The sequence below is a fragment of the Vulpes lagopus genome, chromosome 23 (genome assembly GCF_018345385.1).
Source record: "Vulpes lagopus strain Blue_001 chromosome 23, ASM1834538v1, whole genome shotgun sequence".
Taxonomy (NCBI): Eukaryota; Metazoa; Chordata; class Mammalia; order Carnivora; family Canidae; genus Vulpes; species Vulpes lagopus.
Window position 1 is genome coordinate 34,971,133 of NC_054846.1, and position 18,394 is coordinate 34,989,526.

General features: G+C 39.0%; 2 protein-coding genes across 15 annotated transcripts in view; one reads left to right on the plus strand and one right to left on the minus strand.

Moving 5' to 3' along the window:
* Positions 1–11,003, minus strand: part of TMTC3 (transmembrane O-mannosyltransferase targeting cadherins 3) — an 86,576-nt gene extending 75,573 nt beyond the window's left edge. For 5 of the 6 annotated variants that reach the window (XR_005985242.1, XR_005985241.1, XR_005985244.1 and 2 more), the window contains exon 1: positions 10,824–10,956. The gene's annotated coding sequence lies outside the window, so the exon portion shown is untranslated. Of the gene's footprint in view, positions 1–10,823 lie in introns of all 6 variants that reach the window. The other variant, XM_041738471.1, reaches the window with a different exon arrangement.
* A 123-nt stretch (positions 11,004–11,126) lies between these two features.
* Positions 11,127–18,394, plus strand: part of CEP290 (centrosomal protein 290) — an 86,786-nt gene continuing 79,518 nt past the window's right edge. For 3 of the 9 annotated variants that reach the window (XR_005985234.1, XM_041738401.1, XM_041738407.1), the window contains exons 1-5: positions 11,231–12,131; positions 12,282–12,359; positions 13,404–13,473; positions 13,737–13,783; positions 16,199–16,342. Coding sequence is in view for 8 of the 9 variants with exons in the window: in XM_041738401.1 (XP_041594335.1) it covers positions 12,030–12,131; positions 12,282–12,359; positions 13,404–13,473; positions 13,737–13,783; positions 16,199–16,342 (441 nt within the window). In the remaining variant the exon portion in view is untranslated. Of the gene's footprint in view, positions 11,194–11,230; positions 12,132–12,281; positions 12,360–13,403; positions 13,474–13,736; positions 13,784–16,198; positions 16,343–18,394 lie in introns of those variants that run through there. The other 6 variants (XM_041738403.1, XM_041738402.1, XM_041738405.1 and 3 more) reach the window with 6 other exon arrangements.

Genomic DNA, 18,394 nt, shown 5'->3' on the forward strand with positions numbered 1-18,394 from the left:
TATTATTGGAATTTTTCTAAGGACTTGGGAGTTGCTAGTTTTAAGTTTAATAAGTTTATACACATTTTTTAAGTATTGAGAAAGTTTTATTTTTTAAGTCAGGTATCTGAAGTCCTGGAATAAAAATGAATATATTAAAATTATAAATACAATTTTAAATTAAGTGAATTTAAACAAGTTTTTTTTTTTTTTAAAGTTTATTTATTTTAGAGAAAGAGAACGTGTACGCATGTGCAAGGGATAGGCGGAGGGGTAGAGCAAGAGGGAGAATGAATCCCAAGTAGAATCCACGTAAAATGCAGAGCCCAACACTGGGCTTGATCCCACGACCCTGATCACAACCTGAGTGGAAACCAAGAGTCGGATGTCGAACCAACTGTACCAGCCAGGTGCCCTGCCCAAGTTTTAAATGTAGCCGACTAAAGCATTTGGTCTTTTCAATTTGCGTTATTAAAAAGTTTATAACATAAGATTTTTAGGTTGAATTTAAGGCTTAAAAAAACATAAGGTTATAAAATGTTACTTTAAGAAACTTGGACAGTTCCCAGGATTTCTAAATATAGTTAGATAATGAAGAGTTATATAGTCACGTTCAGTTGTAATGCAGTTTCATTCACTAATTGAAAGGCTCAATTCCAACATAATAATCAAAAGTCTCAACCTGATTTAACTTTGGGGATTATCCCTGTTCCAAAGTCTGGCTCACTGCAAGTAAGAAGCCTCTTGCCATGGAATGGGAGTTCTACCCTTGTCTTTCTTTAGAGATGATAGTGCCTTACATTCTTGTTAAGGTTTTTGAACACTAAAGCATTAAAGCAGAATGGAGAAAGAACACAAAAATGCTTAATTGACCATTATCAAATACGAGACTCCTGTTAGTTTGAGGGTTCTTTGGGGACAAAATCCCACATTCCTGGAAATCATCATCTCAAGTTCCCTTTATCTCTATTTCATCTTCCTTCATTAGAAGGAAGATCTTATTCCCTCCTTGGAAACTGGGAATATCCAGCTTTTCTTTGCTGAGATCCACTTACAACTACCACCCTACTCCCATCTTCTACTCCCACAAGTAGCTTCTGGGGGCAGAACCACAATTGAGCTCACAAGCATGCCCTAAAACTAGCTTGCTCACTTCGTTTCATTATAAAGCTCCCTTGGGTTATCTTTTAAAATTCTATTATCTTGGCCTTTTATAAACTTGGTATGCATGAGTGGTTTAAGAAGCATCAAGTAGAAAAAAATAAAAAATAAAAAAAAAAAAATAAAAAAAAAATAATAAAAAAAAAGAAGCATCAAGTAGGGATCCCTGGATGGCGCAGCGGTTTGGCGCCTGCCTTTGGCCCAGGGCGTGATCCTGGATACCTGGGATCGAATCCCACGTCGGGCTCCTGGTGCATGGAGCCTGCTTCTCCCTCTGCCTGTGTCTCTGCCTCTCTCTCTCTCTCTCTCTCTGTGACTATCATAAATAAATAAATAAAAAAAAAAGAAGCATCAAGTAGGTTTACCAACGAAGTGCTAATCATCGTGTAGATGGCACTGTAAAATGTTTACTAGTCATGATGACTACTGTTAGGGCTAGTTTTATATGTCAACTTAGCTAGGCAATAGTAGTATTCAAACACCAATCAAGGTGTTGTTATGAAGGCATTTTGTAAATGTGGTTAACGTTTACATCTGATGACTTTAAGGAAAGGAGATTATATTCTATAATGTAGATGGACCTCATCTAATCAGTTGAATTGCCTTCAGAGCAAAACTGAAGTTTCTCTAAGAATGTCTACCTCAAGATTTCAATATCAGATCCTGCTAGAGAGTTTCTACTCTTCCAGTCAACTCTACATCTACAGACTTTAGTTTACCAGCCCCATAATTCTGTAAGTCCATTACTTAACATAAATATCTGATATATATGCACGAGTATGTGTATACACATATACATATAAAATGCATATACACATATACATGTAAATATGCACATATATTTCTTCTACTGGTTGTTGTGCCTGGGGTTCCTTTTGTGCTTATAGTTCTCCTGCTTGATTAAGGCTGGATATTCCAAAGGCAGAGGTCTCCACTAAAAAGGAGAATTCTGGCTAATATCCCTGATGAGCATGGATGCAAAAATCTCAACAAGATACTGGCAAATTGAACACAATAGTACATTAAATGAATTATTTACCGCAATTGAGTGGGATTTATTCTTGGACTGCAAGGCTGTTTTAATATTTGCAAATCAACATGATACACCACATTAATAAAAGAAAGGATACGAACCATGTGATCCTTTTGATAGCTTTAGAGAAAAAAACATTTGACAAAATACAACATCAATTCTTGATAAAAACCCTCAATAAAGTAGTAGAGGGAACATACCTCAACATCATAAAGGCCATATATGAAAGACCTACAGCTAAAATCATTCTTGATGGGGAAAAAAAATGAGACCTTTTCTTTTAAGGTCAGGAAAAAGACAGTGGTGTCCGCCCTCACCATTATTATTTAATGTAGTACTGGAAGTTCTAGACTCAGTAATCAGACAACTTAAAAAGAAAAGGCATCCAAATCAGCAAGGAAGAAGTCAAACTTTCACTATTTGCAGACAACATGATACTCTACGTAGAAAACCTTAAAGACTCCACCAAAATTTGCTAGAGCTAATACATGAAGCAAAGTTGCAAGATATAAAGTCAACATACACAAGTTTGTTGCATTTCTATATACCATTCTATTATGAAGCAGAAGGAGAAATCAAGGAATTGATCCCATTTGCAATTGTACCAAAAACCATAAGATACCCAGCAATAAACCTAACCGAAGTGATACATGATCTACATGATCTGTGCTCTGAAAACTATACTGATGAAGGAACCTGAAGTGTACACAAAGAAATGGGGAATCGCTGGGTGGCTCAGCAGTTTAGTGCCTGCCTTTGGCCCAGGGCGTGATCCTGGAGACCTGGGATCGAGCCCCACATGGGGCTCCCTGTATGGAGCCTGCTTCTCCCTCTGCCTCTCTGTGTCTCTCATGAATAAATAAATAAAATCTTAAAAGAAAAAAAAAAAAAAAGAAATGGAAAAGCATTCCATGGTCACGGACTGGAAGAATGAACATCGTTAAAATGTCTATACCACCCAAAGTAATCTACAAATTTAATGCAATCCCTATCAAAATACCACCAGCCTTTTCACTGAGCTAGAACAAACAATCCTAAAATTTGTATGGAACCACAGAAGACCTTGAATAGCAAAAGCAATCTTGAAAAGAAAAAGCTGGAAGCACCACCATTGTGGACTTCAATTTATATTACAAAGCTGTAATCATCAAGACATTATGGTACTGGCACCCAAAAAGACACAAAGAGAGCCCAGAAATGGGCCCACAACTATATGGTCAACTAATATTCGACAAAGCAGGCAAGAATATCCAATGGAAAAAAAGACAGACTCTTCAACAAATGGTGTTGGGAAATGTGGACAGCAACATGCAGAAGAATGAAACTAGACCACTTTCTTAAACTGTACACAAAAATAAATTTCAAAATGGAGAAAGACCTACATGTGAGACAGGATACCATCAAAATCCTAGAGAACACAGGCAGCAACTTCTTTGACCTTGCCTGTAGCAACTTACTAGACACATCTCTGGAGGCAAGGGAAATAAAAGCAAAAATGAACTACTGGGACTTCATCAAAAAAGGCTTCTGCACAGTGAAAGAAACAACCAACAAAACTAAAAGGCAGCCTACGGATCGGGAGAAAATATTTACAAATGACATAACTAATAAGGGGTTAGTAACCAAAATCCATAAGGAATTTATCAAACTCAACACCCGAGAAACAAATAATCCAGTTAAGAAATGGGCAGAAGACGAATAGACATTTTTCCAAAGAAGATATCCAGGTGGCAAATAGATACATAAAAAGATGCTCAACATGGCTTATCATCAGGGAAATACAAATATAAACAATCTTGAGGGGGATTCCTGGGTGGCTCAGCAGTTTAGCGCCTGCTTTCGGCCCAGGGCATGACCCAGGTCGTGATCTTGGAGTCCGGGGATCAAGTCCCCATCAGGCTCCCTGAATGGAGCCTGCTTCTCTCTCTGCCTGTGTCTCTGCCTCTCTGTGTTTTTCATGAATAAATAAAAATCTTAAAAACACCAACAACCATGAGGAGATACCACCTCATACCTGTCAGAATGGATAGCTAAAATTAACACCACAGGAAACAACAGTTGTTAGAAAGAATGTGGAGAAAGGAGAACCCTCTTACACGGTTATGGGGAATGCAAAATGGTGCAGCCACTGTGGAAAATTGTATGGGGGTTCCTCAAAAATTTTAAAATAGAACTACCCCATGATTTAGCAATCGCACTACTAGGTATTTACCCAAAGAATACAAAGATACAGATTTGGGGGGAAACTGGGTGGCTGAGTAGTGGAGCATCCACCTTTGGCTCAGGTCGTGATCCTGGGGTCCTGGAATTGAGTTCCACATCAATCTCCCCCCCCCCCCCCCCCAGGGAGCCTGCTTCTCCCTCTGCCTATGTCTCTGCCACTCTCTGTGTCTCTCATGACTAAATAAATTTTAAAAATCTTAGAAAAAAAAAAAAAGTACAGATTTGAGGGGGTATATACACCCTGATGTTCACAGTACCATTATCAACAATAGCCAAAGCATGGAAGAGCCCAAATGTTTAATGATCAATGAATGAATAAAGACATAGTATATATACACAATGGAATATTATTTAGCCATTAAAAGAAGGAAATCTTGCCATTTATAACTACATGGATGGCGATAAAGTGTATTATGGTAAGTGAAATAAGTCAATCAGAGAAAGACAATTATCATAGGATTTCACTCATTTGTGGAATTTAAGAAACAAAACCGATGAACATATGGGAAGGGGGAAAAGAGGGAAGCAAACCATAAAAGACTCTTAAAGATAGAGAACAAACTGAGAGTTGATGAAGGGAGATGGATGAGGAATGGACTAGATGGGTGATGGGAATTAAAGACAGCACTTGATATGATGAGCACTGGGTGTTGTAAGTGATGAATCACTGAATTCTACCCTTGAAACCAACATTGCACTGTGTGTTAACTAGAATTTAAATAAAAATTTGAAAAATAAAATACAAGGTAGAGGTCTTAGGTTAGAAAGCTAGGTTCTGCTACATACGGTCATATCATTTAGTTGGTTAGCCTAAACTTCTTTAAATAGTGATCTCAGGAGAGCATGGGGGCAAGTTCCAATGCACAAACTTTTCAAGTCTCTGCTTAATGCATATATACACACACACGTATGTGTGTGTGTGTATGTATACTTTCAGTCAAGAAAGGTAAATCCAGAGTCAATGTGAGAGAGGTTATAAAGGGCCAAGATCATAGAATTTTTGGACAATCTCCAAGGGAGCATATCACAAGAGAAAGGGAATGAGAGCTAGTAGTCCCCATGCATGTCATGAGCTCACCTGTGGAGTCATGTTAGGTTCTGTCCAAAAGAACTACTCGCAAGGATAGAGTTAAGGGAGAGGGTTACATAAAGGCATAGATAGAGGGAGGGATGATTCACTGGGGGCTTTTAGTATGACAATGCACCACATCAGTATTAAATGTTAGCTGTGTGGAATGGTAATAGAGTGGATATTTGTATCCTCCTAAAATTCATGTTAAACACTAATGTTCACTGTGACGATACTTGGAGGTGGAGCTTTTTGGGAGACGATTAGATGATGGGGAGGTGGACCTCACAAATGAGATTAGTGCCCTTATAAAATATGCCTGTGAGGACACAGTAAATAGACACCATTTGTGAACCAGGAAGTAGGCCCTCATGAGACACTGAATATGCTCATGCCTTGATCTTAGTACTTTCCAGCTTCCAGAACTGTGAGATATAAATTCCTGTTGTTTATAAACCACCCAATAAAGGGTATTCTGTTAGAGCAATAGGAACAGACTAAGGCAAATGCTAGCACTTCTTCTAGGCACATAAACATATTCACACAGATGCACATGGTCTGAGTGAATGGGATGGATTCCTGTTTACTTACAACGTGATGCCACTACATTTGTGCAAACAACCCAACTGCAATGGAAGACCACTTATGAATTATATTATAGAGATATAAAACTTCATACACTTTGGCAAAATTGTACTATGTACCCCTTTTTCTAAAAGTCCAACAGTACGATTATGGAAAAAATAAACCTATAGGAAAATTTTATATGAATCTGAAACTATTTAGCCTGGATGGTAAAGTTTTCTCTATTCAATAATTTAATGATATTTATCTTCCTTAATAAGACTTATCCATATGTGTATATATTTTTCAAGATTTTATTATTTTGAGAGAGAGAGACAGCATGAGCAGAGGGGAGAGGGAAAAGCAGACTTCCCAATGAGCAAGGAGCTCAATGCAGGGCTCAATCCCAGGGCCCTGAGATCAGAACCCAGGATGAAGGCAGACATCCAACCAAATGAGCCACCCAGTGGTTATTATGCCAAAGAATAATCTATATTTTGTGACTATTTTAAAGTCTGCATTCACAATGATTCCTCCTAATCTTTCGAGTCTCATGTATGCAAGTGATGAATCACTGAATTCTACTCTTGAAACCACAAAAGACAAGTGTTTGCTTGCTGCACACTGAGTCCTCTCCAGGAGAACAGACAAAACATTTGTTATACACAGTGGATGCTAAATTTCTCATGGCCATGCTTTATTATAAATGCCCGAAAAATAAACTACCATTCATTTTCTTGATAAGGCAGCAAAAAAGGGAATGGAAGTAATATCTAAATAAAATAAGTTGATTGATAGAGGGAATAGAAGTAGCAATTATAAAAGGAATCTAAGATTCCTGTGAAATGATTTTGATCAGATAAAACTGCTCATAAAACCAGAGAGAAGAAAGCAAGTAAGTCCAGGCAAGTATTTCTTTAATAAGGCTATTTATAAAATTATCACATAAATCTCTTTTCTTAGTGAAAATTGACTGATGTAGAAAGTCTGATGAAAAACAACAGTGTTAGCAATTTTCCTTAAAATTATATAGTGAGCAATTAAACTAGAATTTGGGTTAAATTTCTTGATTGACAGTTAGATACAAACTTCCCACAATGCATCAGGACCTAGACCTCAGCAAACTTGTTTCCTATTGCATTCCTTCATTCCTATGTGTTGGGGAAAGTCACTAGAAAGATGCAACTGCATAGTTGATCTATAAACTGGACTCAGGTGATTCATGTCTCCTTATCCCCTCCCCTTAGAATGTGGTTCTGTTTGCTTTTCCAGCTCCCCAAGGCTGATGCAAGGACTTAGCCTTGAGATAATGATATGGTGGTAAGAACACCTGCACAGTACACTTGACTGAACCCAGTTAGGGCGTCTCTCTATATAAGCTTTTAAGATTTGGTGGGTGAGTGCAGGGATCCATTAGTCTTCCTGGTGCCCAAGACAAGCTTTGTAGGAAAGTCTCCTTTGCTTAGTGAAACTGCTGCCTACCAAGCTGGAGTGGCCTTCCCCTTTCCTTGGTCTCTCTGCCCTCATATTCAGAAGCCAGTTTCAGATTATACCTGAGAAGCTCCCAAGGAGGTTAGGAGCCAACACTACCACAGTGTACAAGCTCAAAAAATACTGTTAGAACGAGTAAAAGAATGAGATTTAAGCAAGATTTTACATTTAGTCAGGGTTGTAACTGAGATCTGGGTTATAATCTTAGATTCATTAATTAATAGGATATTACTTAGCTTCTTTGAATCTGTTTTCACTTCTGAAAAATGAAAATAAAGTTTATCATTAGACCAGGTACCTTAAATTGCTGGGAATATAAATGTGAACAAGAGGATGAGGGGAAGTAAGAGTAATAAAGGCTAATACAGACAAAACAAAACTAATGAATGAACACACAGAACAGCTATAATGAAGGAAAAACAAGGAAAACAAGGTGCTGCGGTAAAAACAGTTACAATGAAAATACACATGCAGTTTTTAGCATATGACTCACCTAAGAGAAATTAAATCTTATCTCTTCCTTCCCTTGCTATTTTATGAATTAAAAACTGAACATGAAAAATATGTAATTCAAATTCCTGAGTAAACAGTTACATCATTAGAATATGATATTTACTACAGACAGCAAGACTGAAGAACAAGCCTTTCACAGATACTGGTTCCCAGCATGCCTGAGGAAGCAGTATGGCATTTAAGAGAAAGTCCTCCAGCCAGAAAAATCCATGGTCAATCACACCAATTAATTTTTAGCATGGAACTTAATTAGGCTCTCCAAGCCTCAGTTTTTTTCTTTTTCTTTTTTTTTTTAAAGATTTTATTTATTTATTCATGAAAGAGAGAGAGAGGCAGAGACACAGGCAGAGGGAGAAGCAGGCTCTATGCAGGGAGCCCGACGTGGGACTTGATCCAGGTCTCCAGGATCATACCCTGGGCCAAAGGCAGGAGCTAAACCTCTGAGCCACCCAGGGATTCCCAAACCTCAGTTTTTCAACTTGGTTGGAAAATGAGGACAATATAGGCACCTACTTCATTGGACTGTTAGGAAGATTAAGTGAGAGTGACAAAGTTATAGTAATAACTTCTTCCAAAGACATACAAATGGCCAAGAGATACACGAAAAGGCACTCAACATTACGAATCATCAGGGAAATACAAATCAAAACCATGAGTTATCACCACACACCTGAGAGTTTACTGTCATCAAAAAGACAAGTGACAGGGCAGCCCAGGTGGCTCAGCGGTTTAGCGCCATCCTCAGCCAGGATCAAGTCCCACATTGGGTTCCCTGCAAGGAGCCTGCTCCTCCCTCTGCCTGTGTCTCTGTCTCTCTCTTTGTCTGTGTCTCTCTCATGAATAAATAAAATCTTAAAAAAAAAAATGTTAAAAAAAAAAAAAAAAGGACAAGTGATAATAAGGGATAGCGAGGATGCGGAGAAAAGGGAACCCTTGTGCATTGTTGGTGGGAATGGAAACTAGTGTAGCCACTATGGAAAACAGTACGGAGGTTACTCAAAATTAAAAACTGAACTACAAAAATAAATAATAAAATAAAATAAAATAAAATAAAATAAAATAAAATAAAATAAAATAAAACCCGAACTACCATATTATCCAGCAATTCTATTTCTGGGTGTATATCCTAAGGAAATGAAATCACTATGTGGATAAGGTATCTGCTCTCCCGTATCCATTTAATTGCGTAATTATTTACAATAGCCAAGACATGGAAATAAGTTATGTGGCCACTGACAGATGAATAAAGAAAATGCGATATATACAGTGGAATATTATTTAGCCATTAAAAGAATGAAATCTTGCCATTTGGGAAGACATGGACCTTGATAGCATTACGCTAAGTGCAATAAGTCAGACAGAAAAAGACAAATACTGTATGGATCTCACATGTGGAATCTAAAAAAACAAACCCCCAAAACAGCAACAACAACAAAAAAAACAAAACCGAACTCATAGAAACAAAGAACCAATTGGTCAAAAGCTATAAACTTCTACGTTACGGGGATGCGATATCAGCTCGGTTAAAAAAAAAAAAAAAAAAGAACAGTACGTGGCATACAATCTCAGTAAAGGATACAACAAGATTATCATTCCTACAAATCTGATGAATGTCTTTAAAACATATCTGGGGAAATCATATCTGTTTTTATTTTCTCCTTGGCTATTTCCACCCAAACACGTGGTTTGAAAATGAATCTATGTATTTTCGGAAGGAAATTTGGTATCAATTACGGTTAAGAGGGACGCCAGGACCACTCAGCGCTTGAGCGCCTGCCTTCGGCTCAGGCCGCGATCCTGGGTCCTCGGACTGAGTCCCACGTCAGGCTCCCTGCATGGAGCCTGCTTCTCCCTCTGCCCGTGTCTCTCATGAATACACACATAAAAATCTCTAAAAAAAAAAAAAAAAATTATAGTTAAGAAAAAATTCTTAAATAAAAAAAAATAAACATGAGGCACTGGTCCCAAACAATTGAGAATGTCATTTAGATTTCAAGTCTACAAGGACGCCTAGGTGGCTCAGCGGTTGAGCACCTGTCTTTGGCTCAGGGTGTGATCTCACCGTCCAGGGATCGAGTCCTACATCGGGTTCCCTGCATGGAGCCTGCTTCTGTCTCTGCCTCTCTCTCTGTGTCTCTCATGAATAAATAAAAAATCTTAAAAAAAAAAAAAAAAAGATTTCAAGTCTACAGCCTAATAGAGTTCTGGAGTAGCGTGTCGTATTCCAGAAGAGCTAAGCGCAGCGGGATGAGCAACACCTGCCCAAAGGAACTGTGAACACCTGAGGAGCGCTTTCACCTGTGGGCATCGTCGCTGGTCAAGCAAGTGACAGGCTGAGGCAGGTGAGGGCTGCGGCCGCTCCTCCCTGCACCCCAGCGTAGGGATCAGGCTGCACGAGTCCTCAACCCTCCTCCCTGGAGCGCTTCACCCCTCGACACCCGCCCCCCACCTCCGCCCCCAGCAAAGGCTACGGTGCGACAGGTGAGGCGGGCGGAGGAGACCGTGTCCTCAGTTCTTCACTCCCCACGAAACCATGACCCCGGCCGCGCGGCCCCGACTCCACCGCACAGAGTAGATCTTGAAAGCAAAGAAAACTCAAACTTTCTTTTTTCTTCCTGCAGAGGGCACCGCCCGGGGGACGTCCGCAAACGCCTCAGGAGAAGGGGTCTGCCCCCCTCAGCCCTTCAGACCTGGACCGAGTCCTTCCGCTCGGACCGCGCGCGCTTCCTTAAGCCGGGACCGCTCCCCTCCACGCCTCCCCCGCCGCTGACCCGCGCGGCCCGACCTCACCTGGAAGCGCGTCCAACCAGGAGACGGCTTAGGGAAATCCCGGGAAAAGCGGCCCGGCTGGTGACGCCACCGAAGGCACAGTCATGGTCTACCTCATTCAGGTCACCGGCGCAGACGCGCCTCAGCCACCGCGCCTCCCGCCTCTGGGTCGTTCCCCCGCTACCCCGGCGCGGTCGCAGCCTCCCGCATTGCACGCCGGGAACAGCCTACCTCCCTAGACTTCAGTTCCCAGCATGCACGAGCTTCCGAGCAGAACTGCATTCTGGGATTTGGAGTCCTTTTGCCCTCGCCTTCTCCCCGTCTTTCACACAGAGTCCAAGGGGCCCCGCAGGAGGATCTAAACGCAAAGCATCACTCAAGGTCGTGAAATGTAGGCTCCCCTTGCATCCGGGGCCTTGCGCCGTCTTTCGCGGGGTGGGGAATGGTGTCGCCTAGCAGCCGCCGCCGCTCTGGCTTGCACTGCACCAGTTGGCGGGATCCAGAGTCCCGGTGGAACGGCGCTGAGGAGCGGTCGGGCGTGGCGGCGGGGCCAGGCTCGACCCGGGGGGCAGATCGGGGGCTGCTGCTGATTGCCAGGCTCGGTTCGGTGGGTGGATCTTGGAGTGGATCTTGATGAGTAGGAGCAGCCAGTTACTTCCCAAGCAGGTTCTTTAAGCCTCAGGGCCCGTACGTAACAGCCTAGCTTCCCCACTGCTTAGCCTGGTCTGCAACCCATCTGCCTTCTTCTAGCTGCAGCCCTGCTTTCCCTGGCCTAGCTGCGCTCATTTCAGTCGTTTATTTCTGCACTGTTTTTATTATTGTTATTTTTAAACCGCTCCTGTTCTTGCTTCTCCGAATCAGGATTCATTTTCAGCCTTCCAAGCACCCGCCTCGTTTTGGCACCACTAGATGTTCGCGCGCCTTGGTGGTAAGGGGGCGTGGAGGAGGGGATTCAGAATCTTAGTTCTGCCCTAGGTTAGTTTTAGAAGAAATCACTCCTAGTTTACAGGTGGTGCAGTATCTGTTGATTTGTGCCAGCTGTCATAGTTTTGATCAATGCTATTATGCCCACTTATGTCTTATGCAATTAGGGAGCCATACCTCTTTGCTAACACCATAGAGAGTTAAAATGATATAATCTATAAAAATAGTAATGCTGTTTATCTTGAAAATGCTAACACCCACCTGTCTTGTTCCAGAAGGTAAAGCGCAGTGAAAGATTTCAAGATGCCACCTAATATAAACTGGAAAGAAATAATAAAAGTTGATCCAGATGACCTGCCTCGTCAAGAAGAATTGGCAGATAATTTACTGGTTTCCTTATCCAAGGTGCTTAATTTGTAAACAGTGCATCTATCTACATACAACTGTGATTAATCCAAGTTGTCCCTGAGATCAATGAATGTTACAAATAGAAGAGTTTTTACATTTTGACTAAGGGTTATAAAACATAAAATAGATGCTTTTCTCTTTACTTAGGTGGAAATAAGTGAGCTAAAAACTGAAAGTCAAGAAAATGTGATACACCTTTTCAGAATTACTCAATCACTAATGAAGGTTTGTATGCAGTAGGTTTTAACAATGTTTGACTATTAGAGGACATTTAAGGAGCTCTTAAATAAGTTAATTGTTATGAAGGTACTTTGTAATATCAAATCACTCAAAAATGAGATCTCTTTCAAATATGGATTGAGAATTTTAGTGTGCAAAGCATTGCTCGTTTCTGCTCCAAAGTTCCTAAAAGAATGCATAAGGGAAACAGAATGGGTATGTTTAAAAATAACATAGGCAACTCATTTGTGATTATGTTAACATAATCCTGAAGTCAGAATGAAAAATGTGAATGACTTGTAAGGGGTTTGTTAGGAGAGGAAGAGATTTAGGTGAGAGAAGGCCTCATAAAGGGCAAAGAGTGATGAGCAATTTTAGGTAAGTAGAAAGCAGTGGCAAATGTTAAGCTTCTACAGCTGGACATCACAAGTAAAACCTGGGACTAGAAAATGTGCTTATTTTTTTTACAGTTGAGACAGGTGCAGAAAATTTATAGTAGGTTGTAGAGGAAACTAATGTTGGTTATAGTTAGCAGTAGGCCGTCAAGGGTATTACAGGTGTATTTTATGTTGCTATCAGCAATGAGGAGCCATGAGAGGTTTTTGAGCCTAATTGATAAGTGCAAAACTATGCCTTAGGAAGGCTTCAACTAGGTATATTGGTATCTTCAACTAGGACTAAGTGAAGGGAATTGAAGCTATTTAGAGATAACATGGTGAAGAAGGTTAGACATAAGATTATGGGCTAGAATAATGACAAATGGAATAGAGAAACATAGTAGAAAGCATTACAAAGGGCAAAGTTACAGTACTGGATATAAGACTTGAGGGAGAAAAGAGAAATCAATATACTTCAAGCTGTTAGGAATCTAGGAATTATGTCCTTAAGAAAATCATCTGTTCATTCAACAAATATTTACTGAAAGTCTCCATATCCCAGGCACTGAAGGACAAATAAATATTGGGAAAGCAAATGAAACAAAGTTCTCATTTTCATTTTCAGTGCGTATGTAAAGGCATATTGAAATAACCTTTCTTTTTTAATGTTTAGATGAAAGCTCAAGAGGTTGAGCTAGCTTTGGAGGAAGTTGAAAAGGCTGGAGAAGAACAAGCAAAATTTGGTAAATGTCCTGGAAAAGTTTATCACAATGTTAAGTAGGGGGATTCTGTTTAATATACTCTATAAAATATACATGCTCAGTTTATTTTGTAAGAAATTTCTAGCATTCATATTTCCTGGATGAGATATAAAAGTCATTTTTTCTTATGTTACTTATTATAATCATGATGGAGTCTTTAGAAATAATTTTATTACTTTGTTGAAATTTATTTATAAATTTGTTTTGAGATGAATCTGACCAATTGAAACTTTTTTTTAAAATAGAAAATCAATTAAAAACTAAAGTAATGAAACTGGAAAATGAACTGGAGGTAAGTTCTTTTCTATTACCTAGGGGGTAACTGTTGTTTTTTTTGAATTACTGTTTTCGATTTTTTATCATTGGCTGGAAAAAAACACAAGAATGACATTGTGTTCATAATTGTTTGTTCGACATACATGTTTACCATGTACCTTAAGTTCTTAGGATTGAACATCCAATAGTGAACAAAATAAAAATATTCAGTCACCCCCGCAAAGCTTACAATCTAGAGAGGTGTACAGAAGACTACTAGCAACTGAACTGAAGTGGAGGAACGTGGGAATTTGAGGAATACTAGTGGAAGGATTTGGTAGAAGTAGTTTTTGAGAAAATTAGGAGCCAAATATGAATGTATTGTTAATGAACCAAAGATTTTGAAATTCCTGACAATGTGGGAAGGAGTGTGATACAAATGGATTAGCCTTTAAAAGGGGGAAAGACCTTCTTCCTTTTTTTTTTTTTTTTTTTTTAAGATTTTATTTATTTATTCATGGGAGACACAGACAGGCAGAGACACAGGCAGAGGGAGAAGCAGGCGCCCTGTGGGGAGCCGGAAGTGGGACTCATCCCAGGACTCCAGGAACACTCCCGGGCCAAAGGCAGGCACTAAACCGCTGAGCCACTCTGGGATCCCAACCTTCCTTTGTAATGGGAAGAATGGATGTATGCAGAAGCTTTTATGTTTATAGGTTTAGTACCTAGAAGTTGAGAGGTTGGAGTGAAGGCCATTTGCTAAAAATAAGAGTGGAAGATGTGTGATCAAATTTTAAGGAAAATTAAGCTTGAAATACTTGTGGAATATTTCAAGTACTCAGTGGAGAATGAGCTGGAGTTTAGGGGATGTGGAGTCAGACAGTTTGAGTTCAAATCCTGATTCTTTTATTTACTAACTGTGAACTGGGATGAGTTATTTTTTGTTCCCTATAATATATCCGTATTCTAGAAAAATATCAGTCATTCTCAATAAATACTTACTAAATGAATTATGAAATCAGATTGATTCTGTTAGTGTTTAGACAGCTACAGTAGAATGGAAGGATAGGACAGTGGGAGATATTGGTAAGAAAGTGGTTGATTAAAATAATGATTATGAAATCTCAGCTGAATGGGTAAATCAAGATTTGAATGAGAGGTTAGAAAGGAGTCAAGGAATTAGAGGCTCCTGTGAAGTCAGAGGGTGGGTATACTAGGAACCATGAGACAATGTTTGCAGTGGACAAGGTTCTGGTGTGGGCATGAGAGTGGGAGGCTATAGTGAATTCAAGAAGCATGTGAAAAAAAAAAAAAGGAGAGACTAGAATGAAAGTTATATGGGTATGAAAACTGCTTATGGGGTCTTTTGGTGGAACACTATGAGCCATGTGCCAAAAATTGCCAACGAATTTTGAGGGGGCTCAACTGGGAAGTTAGTAGTTTGCTGCTACCATGAATAGGTAGGGATTGAATAGCTGGTTATCATGTGGAATTCATAGCAGCCAGAGTTTTCATAAGATGGTGGGAGAATGATAGCCTGAAAGTTGCAAGTTGAGGTAAATCAGCACCTTCTCTTGACCCTGAGGTCTATGGGATGTGAAAGAATGAGCATCTTCCAAAGAGTTCCAAAGTATTTAGTATACTAAAGGAACCAAATTGCAGCTAAGGAGGGGAGATGGAGAACATGATTCAGTAAAAGGGCCAAGAGTGTATTTATGTATTAATATTTTATTAATGTATCTTGAAAGAAGATTTTTGAGAGCACAATAGAAAGTGTTCTGAAGGAGGAAAAGAGTAAGAAAAAGCTATTTAATATATGAGAGTAACACAACTGTATGGTAAAGAGATGAATGTGAGACAGGTAGATGACCAAAGGATATGTTTTGGACTGTGACCCAAAATAACAAGAATATGAAGTGAAATGGATTTAATCTGCCACAAGATTTTTTTTTTTTTTTTAAGTAAACTCTATCCCCCTAACGTGGGCCTCACTCATGACCCTGAGATCAAGAGTTGAATGCTCTACTTACTGAACCAGCCAGGTGCCCTAATCTGGCCCAAGATTTTAAAGGTGATCTTGGTCTGAGCCATCCAGTACAGTAGCACTAATCACTTGTGGCTATTTACACTTAAATTCATTACAATAGGAATTAAAAATTCATTTCCATAGTTGCAGTGGCCACATTTCAAGTTCACAAAGCCACTTGTAGATAGTGGCTCTGCTACTCAACCATGCAGAGAACATTTCCATTATCCTAGAAAGTCCTGTTGGACAGCCCTGGTTTAAATAGGGTACAAGGGAAAGGGTAGTTTAAGAGCAGCAGAGGTCAGTGACTGGGTGGATTTTACATGATTTTAAACATCGGGTGCTGATTATATATAACACAAATTTAAAGTCAATTTGTTGTTGCGTCTTCTAATGGGATTGATTTCTACTTTTGGTTTATTTAAGTTGGCACAGCAGTCTGCAGGTGGAAGAGACACTCGGTTTTTACGTGATGAAATTCGCCAACTTGAAAAACAATTGGAACAAAAAGATAGAGAATTGGAGGACATGGAAAAGGAGTTGGAGAAAGAGAAGAAGGTTAATGAGCAAGTAAGGCATATTTCCTCAATGAATTTTAACTGTTTAAGTTACCTAAAAACACCTGATTATGTTTTTATAATGGCAACTATCAATTTCTGTGTTTTATGTGAGAATAGATGTATGCTTACCTCTAAAGTTTTGTATTACTGTTCATGTTGTCATTATATCTTTGAATCAAATTCCATGGTTTTAGGAGTACTTCATATTGTGCAATAAATACCTATATGTAAAAAAAATATAGGTTCTTAAAAAGTTTGTTAAAGCCAGCATTTTGAAATCAATGTGTATTTTAAATCACAACATTTTGTCTTTTAGACAAATACAGTTATTACCTTTTGGATTATTTATTGTTATTTAGAAAATAATTCATCCAGTGTTCTCTTAAATTTATTTAAGGAAAAAATTTTTTGCAGATGTATTTAGAAAATCCTGTCAGAAAACAAATTTCCTATTTTGCCTCACCTGTTAGTAAACTTTTATAGAATCTGCTGCCTAAGCATAGTAACATTCCATCCCTGATTCCCAGAAACTTTTTCACCTTTGTGTCCTTTTAGGTCAATATTTCATTACGTCCTAATAATATTTGTCCATTGTCCTCTTAGAAGTAGAAGGCAGTAAATTTTAAGTAAACAACAATGGTTATAAAGTGTTGTCGCTATTTTATAAGGTTATAAGGTGTTACAAATTGATTTGTAAAGAAAAACTTCCCTATTCTTGATATATTTATTTTCTTACATAATTTAAAAGATTCATGTAAAAGTGATCTATCCATACCATTTTTGTGCTGAAAAATGTATGGATTGATGCCACCTAAAGGTTAGGAATAAGTTCTTAGAGGATTGTCTGTTTAGTTGACTTAATAAAACATAACAGACCTATGAATTTCTTAATAATCATTAAGGACTCAATCTATGATATACAGAAATAGATTTGCCTGTTAGGGGGATATCTGTCATTTTCCGAACTGTTCTTCTATCTAGCCCATATTAATCAACTTTTTGTCATTCATATCCATATCCCGTTAATCAGAACTATCTTGTCCATTCTTAGACTACTATCTATTTATAGAAACAAATACAGAAAACTTGAATATATGGCCTATGTACCATTCCAGTTGTTAGATTCCTTGAGATGGAATATGAGTTATTGGCAATTTCTTCTTTGCCCTTATTGAGTTTACAGCTTGCCAGAGACTGTTAGATGCTAGGAATATAGAGGGTAATGTTATCCTGCTTCTTGATATTCATTGTCTATAATAAATGTAACGTATCCCTACTCTGGGGAGGGATAACTAAATCAGTCTTGAGGTTCAGGAAATGATTTGTAAACTGAGACCTGAAGGACGCGGGTGGCTCAGTGGGTTAAGGGTCTGCCTTCAGCTCATGATTCCCCTTGATTCTCCCTGATTCCCAGGGTCCTAGAATCAAGCCCCACATTGGGCTCCCTGCTCAGTAGGGGATCTGCTTCTTTCTCTCTGCCTCTGCCCCACCCCTGCTCGTGCTCTCCCATTCACATTCTCTCTCAAATAAAGAAAATCTTTAAAACAAATTATTAAAAACAAAACACCAAAAAGCAGACCTGAATTAGGAGTTAGTCTGGCAAGGGGATGGGGTATACGTGGTGGTTAAAGAAAGGGCATTCTGGGCTGAAGATACAGCATTTGCTAAGATCTAGAGGGAAGAGATGGCATGGTGAATTTAGGGAATTACAGTTACTCATTTTGGCTGAAATAAGGTAAAAATGGCTAGTGTAGAATCCTTACTATGTGCCAGATACTTTATAGGCACTAATTTGTTGTTCCTTGTTTCATACATATCATTTGAGATAGGTAACATTTCCCCATGCTCCAGATAGGGAAACAAAGAAAGGGTAATTGTCCATGGTTACAGAAATAATAAGTGGTAAAAACAGGATTTGAATCCAAACCTACTCAGTGAGTCTGTTCTAAACCACTGTACTATCTTGCCTTTGTAGTTTAAACATTTTTGATCCTCTGGAGAGATAAGTACAAGTCAGTTCCTGAGAAATTTGGTCTTTTTCCTAAAAGGAGAAGAATTTTGA